The sequence below is a fragment of the Lygodium microphyllum genome, chromosome 2, assembly GCF_053477565.2.
Source record: "Lygodium microphyllum isolate KBCC chromosome 2, Lygodium_microphyllum_v1.1.10, whole genome shotgun sequence".
Taxonomy (NCBI): Eukaryota; Viridiplantae; Streptophyta; class Polypodiopsida; order Schizaeales; family Lygodiaceae; genus Lygodium; species Lygodium microphyllum.
In genome coordinates, this window is record NC_141136.1 from 72,372,136 (window position 1) to 72,387,657 (window position 15,522).

General features: G+C 41.1%; 1 protein-coding gene across 2 annotated transcripts; it reads left to right on the top strand.

Moving 5' to 3' along the window:
* The first annotated feature begins 10,701 nt into the window (after positions 1-10,701).
* On the top strand, positions 10,702-12,965 carry LOC148039883 (uncharacterized). Of its 2 annotated transcripts, none has more exons than XM_087695051.1 (3): positions 10,702-10,905; positions 11,486-11,561; positions 12,011-12,965. In XM_087695051.1, the coding sequence occupies exons 1-3, from the start codon at positions 10,717-10,719 to the stop codon at positions 12,727-12,729; spliced, it is 984 nt and encodes a 327-aa protein (XP_087551177.1). In that variant the 5' UTR covers positions 10,702-10,716; the 3' UTR covers positions 12,730-12,965. The 2 variants fall into 2 exon arrangements, with proteins under 2 accessions (XP_087551177.1, XP_087551178.1); XM_087695052.1 differs by lacking the exon at positions 10,702-10,905 and adding an exon at positions 10,984-11,186.
* The last annotated feature ends 2,557 nt before the right edge of the window (positions 12,966-15,522 follow it).

A 15,522-nucleotide genomic window follows, 5' to 3' on the forward strand; every position in this document is an offset into this window, starting at 1 on the left:
CATTGAGCAGGAGGTTTATGCTATTTTGAGCATTTTGCAGATACTTGAGACTTTGGAATCTCTTACACTGAAATGTTGCATGGTTCATGCACTGATATCTTGGAGTTGCTTTTGACCTGAGCTTGGGCTTTGCACTCTTGTGAGCATACACCTACTGGTGTCAGGTCTTGCCAGTGTTATGTATACTTTGCCCTATTGTCCAGGGGGTATTCCTACTCACTGACGGATGCTTTGGTGACATGTTTGGGTGTTTGCTCAGGGTCTTGATGACTGTTTGGTGTTGATTTGTGCCCATTTATGGCTGGTTATGTCTTGGTTATCATTTATTGACTTGGTGCAGTGATTTGGTCAGAAACTGACTCTCACAGTACCCTGCTATCATTTATTACAGCAAGCATATAACTCCAGACTGACATGGATTTTTCATGCTAAAATATTATGAAATGATGTACTTTCACTAGTACTTGGGAGGCAACATCTTTGGTTACAATTTTCTTGCCATTTTCTCTCAATTTTGGTGATTTTTTGGTCATTTTCTGCAGCAGTAAACAACAAGCAATTTTGAGCTATCTACAGTCTTCCATCCTGCATTATGGTGAGTTCGTCCACTGATCATGCTATTTTCAACATCACTAAGCTTGATGGTACGAATTACTCTTATTGGAAGAGCCAGATTTGGTAGGTGTTGGTGCAGAAAACACAGATCAAACCTTTGAGGTTGAGCAGGCATTCGCCTGCAACTATGCCTGATGAGGAATGGCTTGAGCTTGATGAGTTATGCAAGTCCACCATTGTATTATCTCTCACAGAACAGGTTCATTACAATGTATTTGAGGAAGAACAGAGTGCATGGCAGTTGTGGGATAAAATCAAGAATCTCTATGACAAGAAAAGTCCAGCGAGTCAGATGTATTGGTTGAAGCAGCTTATGGATCTGCGCCGCATGAAGGAGAATGTGACTATGTTTGCTCACTTGAGCCAGTTCCATGCTGTACTCAAGAACTTGACTTCGCAGGACATCACTTTTGCAGAGGATGTCACTCCTCTTTTCTTGCTTGGTACTCTTAATGAGTCGTGGGATGTATTCCGCACTGCATTATGTGCCTCTACTGCTACCTTGAAATTATCTGATATTGAGAGTGCTCTTCTGCTAGAAGAGGTTAACCATAAGAATTTGGATGCCTCTTGTGTGTCGCATGCTATGATAGTTAGAGGCAGGAATGATGGGTATGGAAAGCATGGCAGTGGCAGTGGCTGTGGACGGGATTCTCAAAAAACTCAATCCAAGTCTCGTGGGAAGTCACGTAGCAAATCCCGTGGCAGGAATGCTGATGTTACTTGTCACCATTGTGGGAAAAAGGGCCATATTAGGCCACAATGTCATGAACTGCGCAATGAAAGGCGCAAAGATAAGGGGAAAGAGAAAGTGCTAGATAAGTCTTCTGATCACAGCATAGTGCCTGCAAAGTCCAGTGTTAAAATTGAAGAGATCAATGTTATGCAGCCTGAGGATGTTAATGATGATTATATCCTTGTAGCTTCTTCTAGTGCTTCGCAGATAACAGAGATACACTCTATGTATGCACAGTGTTGGCTCTTGGACTTAGGTGCGTCCTTTCATGTGACACCTTGCTAAGAGTGGTTTCATTCATACCATACTGTTTCGGGTTTTGTGCGCTTGGGTGATGACAGCTCTCTTGATATTGTGGGCATTGGTGATGTTAGGATGTAGTTTCCTTCTGGCAACAGTTTTGTTATGCAGGATGCACGTCATGTACATACTTTGACACGTAGTCTCATGTCAGTTGGACAGCTTGATGATGCAGGTTATCATGTATCTTTTGGAGACTCTGCATGGAAGATCACTCATGGCAGACTTGTGATTGCAAGAGGTGCCAAGGCTGGCAGCCTCTATCCATTGATTGTATCCACTTCTTCCCTTGATCATGTTTTGTCTGTGGGTTCTATCCCACATGTATCTCTTTGGCATGCTCGTTTGGGCCATATGTCTTTGAAGGGAATGAAAATGTTTTCTGGTTTGCAGTACTTACCGCCCCTTGATTATGCATGTTTTGATTCATGTGAGCATTGTATTTATGGCAAGCAGACTAGGTCTATGCATAAGAAGTCTGGTAGGCCACGCATGAGTGAGCCCTTGGCATTGGTACATTTGGATGTCTATGGGCCCATGCCTTGTCAGTCTATGGGTGGTGCCAAGTATTTTGTTACTTTCATAGATGATTTTTCACTGAAAGTTTGGGCTTATCCCATTAAGCCGAAATCCGATGTCTTGGCTGTGTTTCAGAGATGGCTTGCATTGGTTGAGAACCAGTCTGGGTATAGGCTAAAATGCCTAGGGATAGATAATGGGGGTGAGTACGTTTCACGTGCTTTTGAGTAGTTATGTGATGAGAGGGGTATTAAGCGTCAGTTGACCGCCATCTACACCCCCCCTAGAATGGTTTGGCTGAGCGGATGAATAGAACCATCTAGGAGCATGTACGTAGTATGCTTAGCCACGCAGGCCTACCACATAGATTTTGGGCTGAGGCAGTTAGTACAGATGTGCATATCATAAATAGATCACCTTCTAGTGGTTTGGATTTTCAGGTTGCAGAGGAGGAATGGATTGGAAAACCTCCCTCTTATGCGCATCTCCGTGTCTTTAGATGTGAGACGTTTTGCCATGTGCCTAGGGACAAGAGAAGTAAGCTGGATCCTAGAGTGTCAAATGCATTTTCCTTGGTTATGGGGATGCAGGCGAGATGGGTTACTGTCTCTGGGATCCGCAAGTGCAAAAAGTCATGCATCGGTAGCTTGAGAGAGTTGTTGAGATCCGCAGGGTCATATTTCAGGAGGAGCTGAGAGCTCCCGCACGGCCAGTTGGACAGCCTACAGCTGTAGCAGCAGATGCTCATGGTCAGGGTGTTGGACAGGTAGTTGGGCAGGTAGCAGAGCCTGCCGTGAGACGGTCTACTAGAGACAGACGTCCACCTGATAGATTTCAGCCCTCGATGCATTATGTCTTGGTTACAGATGCAGGAGAGCCTTTCACTTATGATGAGGCCATGCGTAAGGGTGACAATCACTCTTGGGAGAGGGCTATGCAGTCTAAGATAGACTCCTTGCATAAGAATGACACTTGGGATTTGGTATCCTTGCCTACAGGCAAGAAGGATTTGCCATGCAAGTGGGTGTACAAACTGAAAAGTACCCCTGGACACCCCAAGCCGGCATACAAGGCTAGACTGGTAGCAAAGGGTTTTAAGTAGGAGCATGGTGTGGACTTTGATGAGGTATTTTCTCCTATGGTTAAGATGGCTACCTTGCACTTAGTCTTGGCTTTGGTTGCTCAGCTTGACTTGGATTTATACCAAATGGATGTCAAGACGGATTTTTTACATGGGGACTTGCATGATGAGATTAATATGGAGCAGCCTAAGGGCTTTGCAGAACCTGGCAGGGAGCACCTAGTGTGCAAATTGAAGAAAAGTCTTTATAGCTTGAAGCAAGCACCTAGGGAGTGGTATCATAAGTTTGATGCCTTTATGTAGTCACAGGGTTACAACAGGAGTGCTATGGATCCGTGTCTTTACACAAAGAAAGCCTGTGATGGTTCTTTATTGATTTTGGTACTTTATGTGGATGATATGCTGATAGCAGGGAAAGCTCATGATGAGCTAGATGCTCTTAAGGCTCAGCTCAAAAAGAGCTTTGAGATGAAAGATTTGGGACAAGCCTCTCACATACTTAGTATGTGCATTAGACACGACAGTCATCAGGGACTCCTCTACTTGTCACATAGGGAGTGTTGGGGTAAAGGCGCCTCTGCCGTGCCGCCCCGTGTATTACTACACTAACAGTACCCGCCACTGCACACTGCAGGTGGTGGGCGCCCGTTACGTCACTTTATTCTTTACATTCATTTTTTAGTGACTAGTAAATAAAGGAAGGCCCGGTCACACATTGTGACTGTTGGAGTTCCCATTTCTTGTCTCTCTCTTTCTTGCTCTTGCTCTCCCGCCATAGCTCGTGTGCAAGCTTCGATCCTTCTCACCTTTCAATTGGTATCAGAGCTTGGCTTCCTCTTGCTCGAGCTCGACTCGGTGCTTCTCTACCTTCGCATCGACTCCCTTCACGCATTGGGTCTCCATCCCGACAGCCATATCCGATCTCCTCGAGCTCCCGTCACTCCCCGGCTTCCCGAGCACCTTCCCGGCCTATTAAGGCACCTTCAAGGCATTGGTACTGACGTATTTGATCATTATTTTAGGGTTTTATTTCAGACTACAGGTTGCAAATAGCAAGGGCAGCCATGGCTTCAAACCCTTGAAGCTTATTCTCCTCATATTGTGCCTTACACCTATCAAGGCTCAAAGAGGCTTGTCATAGGCCTTTGATAGGCCCTTCTTGAGCCCCCCATTACCCCCTTTTCAGCCCATGTGGAGCAGCAGCAAGTTCAGCACCAACAGGGCAGATTGCACCATTTTTTTCGAGGCTATTAGCACTTGTCTACTTCAGCTCCACACTTGGCCATTGCTTCTTGCTCTCTACCTTGATCAAGAGGGCGATAGACTTCATGTTTGATGTCATTCAAGCTTTGGGCATTGGTCTTGATCATTCGGGGCTGATTTCTTCAGATTTGGGACTGTCATAAACTGTCATAACAGGCTGAAAACAGGGTGGCACCATTGGCATTAGCATTTGTTGCTTATACTCCATTCCGGTTGTGCTATTTGATGCCCGTATGCGGTCTACATGATGCCTAGTGCCTTGGGAATGTATGCACATGATTATGCCATGATTTTGGCCTAAAATATTGGCTGATTTGGGACTGTTATTTACTGTTATACAGTGCTGGAAATAGGGCAACCACACTTGGCATTGGCATTTGATGCTTATACTCTACTCCGGTTACCTTGTTTTGCCCGCATGCGGTCTACATGATGCCTAATGTCTTGGGAATGTATGCATTCGATTTGCCCATGATTTGGCATTGTTTTTGGGCTGGAAATTGATAGTTTTGGACTGTTTAGAGCTGTTGTATATGAGCGGGCTGAAGATCATTTGTCACATGTATTGCTTCTCTATCGATACCGGATGTATGCTATGGGTTATGTCATGATGTATTACACTTTGGGGATCGACTTCGAACTCATGATCGTGATTCCGGAATGCTTTTGAGCATCGCATTTGCTCCATTGTTATTGGTTTGTCATTGGCAGTTTGGTCAACTTGACTGGCATTTGGGTCGCTTATGCCTATTGTCTGTACTTGACGGATAAGCTCTATGCATTACATGCTTTGGTCCGTGGTTGATGCCTCTTAGTTTGTCCATTCTTGACAGATATTTTGGAGCTCCGATTTGGATGTTTTGAGCACTTCCGACTCACAGGGATATTGACTTTGAAACTATACCATGAAAGACTGTCTTGAGGACTCTCCTCCATACCTTGTGAGGCCCTAAGACACAGTCCCATAAGTAGCATCTATGTGTCTCCTCTAGCTCTCCACATCTAGTAAAAGTAATAAGAAACGTGTTATTCTTAAGCCAAGTGTCAATTTCTAAGCTCTTTCCACTACTAACTAGAGAAACAATGTGATCTTCCTAGGTCTACAATTATGATCTAGTATTCCCAAAAAGTCAGCCAAGAATGTGGATAATGTACCTTTCTATGGATAATAGTTAGCACCACTCTAATCTTGTGCATCTAGATCCTCCTCCTCAAATTGACGATATATCTAAAAAGGATACATCCTTGGGTTTTGCTATGAAGGGATCTCTACACTCTAAATCTGCTAGTCCCAATGTTGTTTTTGGAAAGGCTTCCTTTGATAGGCATAGTACCTCCAATCATTCAAGATCATTGTTCTGCATGTCACTCTATCTGGATCTAGGTAGCATCTTCTATCAAAATGAGCCACCAAAAGAGCATCATGCAAACTCTCTTTGATCCAAATTCTCTTCCATGAGCAATTCTATGAGTTCATTGGAGGTGTTTATCTTCATAACCTTGAGTTTATTTTTCTCTCTATGTCTTCAACTTACCCTCAAGAAAGAATACCATGGGTATTTTTATATGATACTGGGTTATTTACCTGGGTAGTTCCCTATATGTATACCCTTTATATCACGTGCATTCAAGGCCTATTTATAAATATCATCATTTGTGAATTTTTTCTTAATAAAACATAACCCTTTTCTATTTAGTCTATCGGTAACACCTTTATATGGGACCCTTCTGTATATTAAAAATGTGTAAAAATGGTATTTTAAAAATCCCTTATGTTGAACTCATGTGATACATACATATATTGATGAATGACCTCCTCGGGGTTATTTATGTGCTTTCCAAAACAAAACAATGCCAACCTAGGTTGAACATTACCTTACACATTTTAGAACTAGTATTTGAAGTTTCCCAATAAAAGGTCAACTCTTTTTTTGCTTGAGAAACCTTTTCAATTGACTAATTCTTTCAATCTAGATCTTGAAATTTTTTCATAAATAGGATGTGATTAATGACGCCACATTATTGGGTGCTTTTTCTTGACCATTTGCATATACAAATCAATAGCTAGGGTTTAAACCTAATATCCACTTCTCTCCATCGTTTTTATATCAAAATATTTATCATTGCCATCTATTAATGCCCCTATAGCGAGTTGAAAATACATATATTGAGTTTTCTAGGCCTAAAAAAAGGTCGTACAACATGAAATCCAAGTACAAACATCAAAAAATAAAAATTGACTATGTTTTATGTATGAGTAGCTTGTCTCCAGCACATGCTCACTAGTCTTGCTCTCAAATGTAGTCAACACATTTTCAAGGGTTTAACTATGATGATTAACTCTAAAGGTACATTGCCAAGTTATGCATAGCAAGAGTAAACATGTTGCTTTCTAGAGTAGTGTATTTTGTACTCTAGCTAAAAGAACATCTACATCCCATTAAGAATTTGTTGTTAAAACCAAGGATGACTATAACATCTCATAATATTTTTCTTTTATTATCCATCACGTCATATGATAAAAAAGCAAGAGAATATAGTACTTGTTTGATATATTTCATGTATATGGAGTTATTTATAGAATATTTACATCAAAAGGAGATGTAGAAGGCAAAGGCCAAAACCCTTCTTAACACTTGGATAAGCATTTCGAGTTTGTAAGTAAATAGTGTCCTAGGACATTGTTGTTTCTTGCTACATTTTCAGATGCATTTTGTTCTCTTAGACTACAAAAGTTATGTTGGCCATGATTGAGATTGCATGTTCTTTACAAAGGGGTCATTCCCAAACTACAAGCATTACTCAAGTGTTACTTCAGAGGTCCCATCAAGATCCAATCTATCAAGCATTGATGCCTGTACTCTATACATTTTTTAAAGATCTCACTTCAAGAAAAAGATTTGCTATAGCTTTGTGTTTCCCTAGTCATCTTGCCCTTTTAGAGGTAAAAAGGTCCCCTACTTTTCCCTACTCTCCTTAATCTTTCAGAGGCCTATTGTTCTCCTACTTTTTCCCCAAGTAATTCACTATATGCATACCCTCTATATCACATTTATTCCAGACCTATTTATAAATATCCTCATCTGTGAAATTTTCCTTAATAAAACACAATCCGTTTCTATTCAATCTATAAGTAACCCCTTTATATGGGACCCTTCTGTATGTAAAAAAATGTGTAAAAATGGTATTTAAAAAATCCCTTATGTTGAATCAACATGATACATACATATCTATATGATTAACCTCCCCATGACTTTTTCCCTAATCCCCTTGATTTTTTAGATGTCTAATGTTTCCCTGCATTTCCATTTTCTAATATTTTACTATTTAGACATCTTTGCAAATTATACTAAGAAACCACAAGTATCTCTCTAATCCATGGGAAGAATTAAGATTTTAGAAAAGTATGCACTCCAAACTACAAAAAGATATTAGAGTTTAGAATTTGTTCCACAGGTTAGAACTTTTTGTTTTAATCATTTGAATGTGGGTTTCAAGATGGAAAAACAATGCATATGAGTGCTAAAAATGCTTTTGATCTAATTTTACCTTATACTTGGGATGTGCACTTCAGAACATGTAAGTATACCACGTGTGGTCAACAAAAGGGTACTTTGATTTGACAACGTTTGGCTAAATGTATATGATTAGTTTGCAAAAGGAAAAATTATATAGCAACTTGAAAATTTTCATTTCTTAATAAAAAGTGGTCATTTTATTGCCTTATAATGTGTAAGTAAAGGGGGTTTTAATATCCTTTGGATATGCATGTCACATATAGTTTCTTATAGGCGTGCACAACTAGAGATCACATGGAACTGCTTGTGAACCTATTTTTTGCTAAAAGTTCTTAAGACTAACCAAAACAATTGCTAGTTCAAGTGCTAGACATTAGAAAGATTAAGGAACCAAAGCTCATGGATTCAAGTCTTTTAGTTTACATTGAGGCATCTTGTCAATGGGTGTTAAAAGTATGAGGTGGCTTCATTCTCTCTTGGCCAACCACCAAATGAGCATGTTGGAAGGGGAAAACCAACTCCTTATTGCTAGTCACCACCATTGGGTGATGATTTATAGTGGATCAATGTTGAGTTGGTTTTTTATCAATAATGTTACTAAGGTTTTCTACAATGACAAGTCTTCAATGTAGCCTTTGCTTATCAATATAAAATATCTACTCATTGAGTCTAAGTTCCTAATACTTACACCACAAGTCACTTCTTAAGGAAAAATTAAGACCATCATATTAAAATGGGATTGTCTTAATCAAATTGGAAGTCTCGTGCCATCATGCAAATGCAAAGTTGGCAAAAAAGAGCTTGAAATGTGAAATGGAAAGTTTAAGACATCTTAGTTAAATGCACAAAGAGAGAGAGAGAGAGAGAGAGAGAGAGAGAGAGAGAGAGAGAGAGAGAGAGAGAGAGAGAGAGAGAGAGAGAGAGAGAGAGAGAGAGAGAGAGAGAGAGAGAGAGAGAGAGAGAGAGAGAGAGAGAGAGAGAGAGAGAGAGAGAGAGAGAGAGAGAGAGAGAGAGAGATGGGGGGGGCACTCAAAGACTCAGTGCAAATGGTGTGGGGCTTGAGACTGTGTCATTGAACTTGTGCACACATACAGACATATGTGTACAATTATAAGAACATTTTATATGTATATTGCTAAATGATATAATAGTAACATGCAAAACCATAAGGTAAGAAGGCAAAAAAATTCTCATGTACAAGTTATATAATGCTAAATCCTACTATAGGAACCACACAACAATATTTTATATGTATAATGCTAAATGATACTATAGTAACAATACAAAACCATAAGGTAAGAAGGGGGCAGACTCTCTTTTATAGAAGCTTTTCAAGACTCTTTGCTTACATGTGACACACTCCTTATAAGAGTGAATCCCCCATGATTATATGGATGACAAACGTTTGAAAATATAAGAAAAGATGAGCAATCCCAAAGAGGCTGATCTAGATTCTTAAGGCTTGATGCTATAACCATAAGGTTACAAGTTCAAATCTCTCACTCTTGTTCATGTATATGCATGTCCCTTCCTTGGGAGGGGTTCACTTGTGGCTCTCACACTAGGTTAATCTCTAGCTCCTTTATGTAAGTGAACTTCATTGTAGCCCCTTTGATTTCTTAGGTGGGTTTTACTTTGCTGCATATTCCATATTCTTAACCATACATCTTCACCTCAATCTAGAGTGGCTCTTGCTCAAGGGCCAAGCATGCAATCTTTGATTTTTCCTCAACCATATACTCCCTCTTTGTATATTGAAGAGAAATTTTTAAAAATTGAACATGTACTTTCTTCATTTGCTTGCAAATTTATAACTAAAAGAACTCATTTTCAAGAAGCCAAATTTGCTTCTCACAACCTTTTGAGAAGGCACTTCCAAAATGTGAGCTTGTCAAAGGATGAAACAAGTCCATTTTCTCCCAAACCTAGGGTCAAGGGGATGGTGTGTGCATGTGGAAAAGGAGATGAACTCCTATCTCAATGAAGAGGATCAAGGTTCGATAGATGTCGATGAGTGTGTGGACTTGTTGACCTTAGGCCCACACACTCATCAACACATGTCAATGAGTGTGTGGGCGAGTTGACCTTAGGTTATGAGCCTAATTGCATAGGTTGATTGACCTATGTATGATGCAGTGTAGTGTGCATGACAAACATTCTAGGTGGTAGATATAAGAACCTTTAGCTCAAGAAATTTGGAGGGATATTGGAATCAAATTGCATACATTTGCTATTTTATACTAGTAAATAGGAATTTAGTAAAGTTCAAGGTTTCAAACCTTCTTTAGATCTTGAAAGTTTCTTTGAAATTCAACAATTTATTTTTATAACGAACTTTACTTTTTTATGAACATTAGTGGGGAGCTTAATTGATTATATCGTTATAGCCAAAGTGGCTTAAGGGCATGCCTCAACTTGGGAAGCCACTCCTCCTACTTACCTTAATCCCTCTACGGGGAGGTGGATTACCCTAATCCCTACCTTCCCTTGCTAGCACCCACTCTAAAGCATGTCCTAGCTTTGGCTTAGCAAGGTGGATGGCATTGGACTTTTTGATTGGCTATGGATCTCAATACTTTTTGCAATCAGATAGTCAACAACAAAACCGAGACGAGTAAGATTGAACATTTTTTCTTTTGATTAGCAAATTAAATGTTTGCTATCCTAGCATTGGAGCAACCTCCATGGAAGATTTGTGTATTTGTTGGTATGTTGGCGTCTTGATCCTAGAGGCTAGCCAGGCTCTCACAGTTCATTGTGTCGGTGGGGTGAGAGTCGAGGCCTTGGGTTGCAGCCTGGGTGGCACAAATCAATTAGTGCATGCTACAGTAACACACCAATTGATCATAGCAATGGGCGCACTATCCCAAATGGTATGGGCTCTCTCACTTGGTCAGACCAAAAAGGCGCCTTAATTTCAGTAACTCATGTATCTTTTTCCAGTAATCCTGGAAAATCCTAAGAATATTATGTCATCCCTCCTCAGTCCTCTTGCCTTCTTCATGCAAGCTGCAAGTCTTCTCTCAGGCTCACTGTCTATGCCCCTTGGGCCCTCTCCTCTCTTGTCTTCTCTTCTCCCTTCTTGTCTTGACATTACACTCTTCTCTGCACAATGACCAAGGAGGAGGCCACCAAGTTACCCACTAAATTAGAGGTTCGAGGCGCTCCCTCTCTCTCTCTCTCATGATTCTGTACTCTTTAAGCAACAGCGTCACCTTCATTTTTACTCATTAAGGGATTCTTCCTCATTCAATTTGCACTCCAAGTGCTCTACTACTAAACTTTTCCAAGCTGCAATTTGGCTGAAATGGGTTGGCCTTGCTTGCTTTTAATTCTAGCTACAGAAACCCCTCTGTTTTAATGTTGGAGATGCATAGTGGGCAATTGTTCTCCTCTTCTCCTTTAACATCTCCTCATACTGGACTCTTTTCTTTGTGTTTGGTGTTGTCTCAGACCATACATCTCAAGGTCTTCATACATTGCCAAGGATGCAGAAGAAAAGTGAGGAAGATCATCACCTCTGTGGATGGTAATACCCCCGTTGCCCACTCTAGTAAGGTGTTTTATTTTCTACGTCGCATCAAACAGGTGTCTAACAAAGAAGTCAGTGCAAGAGCTAAATAGCCATACAATGAGTAGTCTAAGGTCAGGATTAAGGGTTCTGCCATTGATGTTCTTTCTACTGATAGCTTACGATGAATGCTAGCTGTGGTGTCATGAAATTTGTTTACTAGGCCTGCCATAAGGAATAGAAGTTTAGTACAAGCTTGCCTTGATCTTATGTCATGTAGCAGGTCCTGGTGGCAACTGTCAGGTGAGACCCACTGTATGTGTCCTGGGAATACTGACTGTTAATTGTAATGGTGTTTTTTCCTTGTTCGGAAGTTGAATTGTTTGAATCATGGGAATTTGCATTTGTTTCTCGATTCGTGAGTTGTTGGAGGCATAAGCTAATCTCTTCTGTTTTGCCAACTGTAGGTGTGCAGTCAGTAGACATAGATTCAGGCCTTGGCAAGGTCACCGTAGTCGGCTTTGTTGATTCCAAGACACTGGTGCAGAAGCTGCAAAAAGCCGGTAAATTTGCCGAGCCATGGCCGATTGCAACACCTTTTGCAGGTGTGAAAGGTGGGAATCTGCCAAATTTGGTCAAGCTCCATGGCATTGGCAACAACACTACTCCCACTAACAACAACAATAACAACAGCAACCACAACAATAAAGACAAAACCAACAATAATCATAACAATAACAGCAATCAGAAGAATCTTGATATCGCAAAGGACCTCGAAACTGCAAGATTTGGGTTAGAAGGTCAACATCTGGATGGCAACAACACGGGCAAAAACAAAGGGGTTGAAGGTATCAGCCTTGGAGTCAATATAGGACCTGCTGGAAACATGAAGGTTCCAAATAGTGCAGCTGGGCTAGGTGGTACAGTGAAGAAAGGAGACATTGAACTCAATCCCATGCTGGACTTTACCACTGCTATGGACAATCCAGGCATGATGATGAGTGCTCCTATCATGAGCCGACATGTGGCCTCGAGGTCTAACGTGGCCACAGGAAGTGCTGCAGGATATGGGCAGAGCAGCTACTCAAGCATTGGAGAGAGCAGCGGTAGCCACTTTCTGCAGTCAACAGAGGATGCTACCCACTTGTTCAGTGATGAGAATGCTAACAATTGCCACATTATGTAACACAGCCTCAAAGGCTGCTTAAAATCTTCTTCCCTAATAGTTTCCTTCATGTACTAACTAGCTATGATTCTCATCATCTGGCTAAGCATATCAATGAACATTAGTAATGGCCCTGGTAAACCATAGTATGTGTTAGCAGGGATTATGTAGCTGTGATAATATTCTCTCTCTAGCTCTGCAAATCCATGTACATATTCAACAGTGATGGTAGCATCTTCAAGTGGTTTTGGCTGTTATGTATGCATATCAACAACGCTTGTGGTTACCATGTACTTAGCATTATTGTGGGTTCTGGTTATGAGTGTATGCAAGTCTCTTGAACTGGTTGTGCCATGTGGGTATTAGAATATGAAAGCATCTTGAAATGGGTGTCATTATTATGTATGTGCATTAGCAATGCCTGAGTGGTTCTCATGGAAGAAGGTGTAGACAAACGCCCACTATGATTCACACATCGTGAAAGAAAGCAACATCATTCGCTCATTGTGAATGAAGACAGTGTCATGAGCGTTTGTGTGTGTTGTGGGGATTATAGTGGGAAGTTGTCTTAAGACTTCTGAAATGAATCTGAGCATCAGTCATCCGACCGATTGGTTGGATGATCATGTGATTGAGCATGATGGCGAGGCATGAGAGACGAAGGGCTTGCTGTGAGAAATAACGCACCGCCGCCCCCATTTTTGTGGTCCGTTTTCGTCTCCTGTCGGTTCGTTCCCACACGCTCCCCTCGTGCTGTCCAGGTTCGATTCGGTACGACTATTGATGACCCGCATTACCTGCCGGACTTGGCACAATATCTTAACTAACCCACTAGTAACTACACTAAAAAACAAGGCAATGTTATTGCATGGTCCTTCTTCCAAAATAGTCCTTCTGCCAAAATACTCCATCCCACTCTAATTCCCACATTGTGAATCACGACAACATCATGGTCCATGGACTTCTACGCGACAGGTGCAACATAACTAGGCATGCGATGCCTCTTTTGTCATCACAGAAGGTCATGATGTTGAGCCTCTTTACACACCCACACCTTCAAACCACTTGTAGCACCTCTTCTGTCATCACACCAGGTCATGATGTTGAGCCTCTTTACACACCCACACCTTCAAACCACTGAAGCTACAACCTTGGGTAGAAGGCACACCACTAAGGCATCTTTTAGATTTCTCATCTTTCTCAAAAAAAAAAAAGCCCCTTTACTCATTAGGAAAGATATTTAAAACGTCTTGTGTAAGCATGCCTCTTAAATAGATGTTCTTATTGAAATGAAAAGAGGAATGGGAAGGGAAGTGTTCAAATCTTTTAGTGTATTTTTCTTGGTTAAACTTTGTTATAATCGATCGAAATTCAAGGTTATCCCTGGGAGAATAAGCTAATTATTTGACATTTTAGTTATGAAACTTGCTAATGCCATCATTTTTCTTCTAAATCCACTCACATTTCAGCATCTTTCTTTCTCCATTGGATTAGGGGAAGATGGCTAAGTGGAGACGATGGGCAAGATGACAAGGACTAAGCAAAATACCAATTGCTTGTTGTTGCCAACAATCTTTGAAATAAGACAATAAAAATCACATGGGCTTGGCGTTTAGTAATCAACATGTAAATAATAGTGGTTTTGAAGAAAATTGCATGGATTGAACATTTTAAAACCCTACAAAAGTTACAGGGTAAAAGGAATCCAACATGCAAGGTCAATCACTAAATATGTGTTTGTGTGTGTGTGAGAAAGTACATAAACATGCACGAGAGAGAGAGAGAGAGAGAGAGAGAGAGAGAGAGAGAGAGAGAGAGAGAGGCTCAAAGAGAGATGGTCTTATCATGTTCACTTTTTCATTAGAAAATAGAGAAAGTATAAGAAACCATACCTATCAATATTGGAATATCATATACAAAAACATGAAATATTAGAATACCATGTGTTTGAAATCTCAATATCATATTGGAGTAACATAAATCCAAACACATGGTAGCACGAGAGCCAATGAATTTTTGGCTCGGTCTTGCTATGGATGGCATGAACCCATTTGGTCTCCACTCAACTTCTTACAGTGTGTGACATGTAGTCCTTGTTAATTATAATATCCCACCATGGCTTTCTACAAAGGAAGGACACCTAATTCTTAGCTTGCTCGCTCTTCCTAGCCACTACAAAGTCAAGAATATGATCGTCTATCTCGGTCCATTAATTGATGAGCTTAAGATTTTGTGGGAGGAGGAGGTCGCCGTGGAAGATATGAGCAAGCATGATGGTCAAGGGTTTGCCAATATATGAGCCATTCTCATGTGGACTATGCATGACTTTTCGGGATTCGGGGAGGAGGGGGTCGCCGTGTGTAACGTGTCCCCTAGTATTATTCAGGACAGCCTTAGCAGTCCATCGGAAAGGATGTCTAGAAAACTCCGCCCGGCACTCCCATGGAATGTACGGGTTTTGTGATCTAGGTCTTCCCGCGTCTGCCACATAGCGGAAGTATCCTGGCCGTTTCCCACTTAGGATCGACCGGAATTAGGGTTTTCCTGTCTGGTCATTAGCTAACAGCAACTAGCGTCAGACCCAAGCGAACTACTTTACGCAGAAACGCCAGGTCCGAAGCGGATTCACGCTGCACTTGGTTCAAGGAGAATGGGAAACGAGAGGGATGCAAATCTCAACCTCTCTGCCATAAGGCATAGTCCCATTCCGTTCCCCTAAAACAGCGTAAATCGGGTAAGACGTAACTCTGGGGCACTTTCCTCGGTTTGTTTTAGTTATGTAATTATCTAACACATTAATTTGACATATAACAA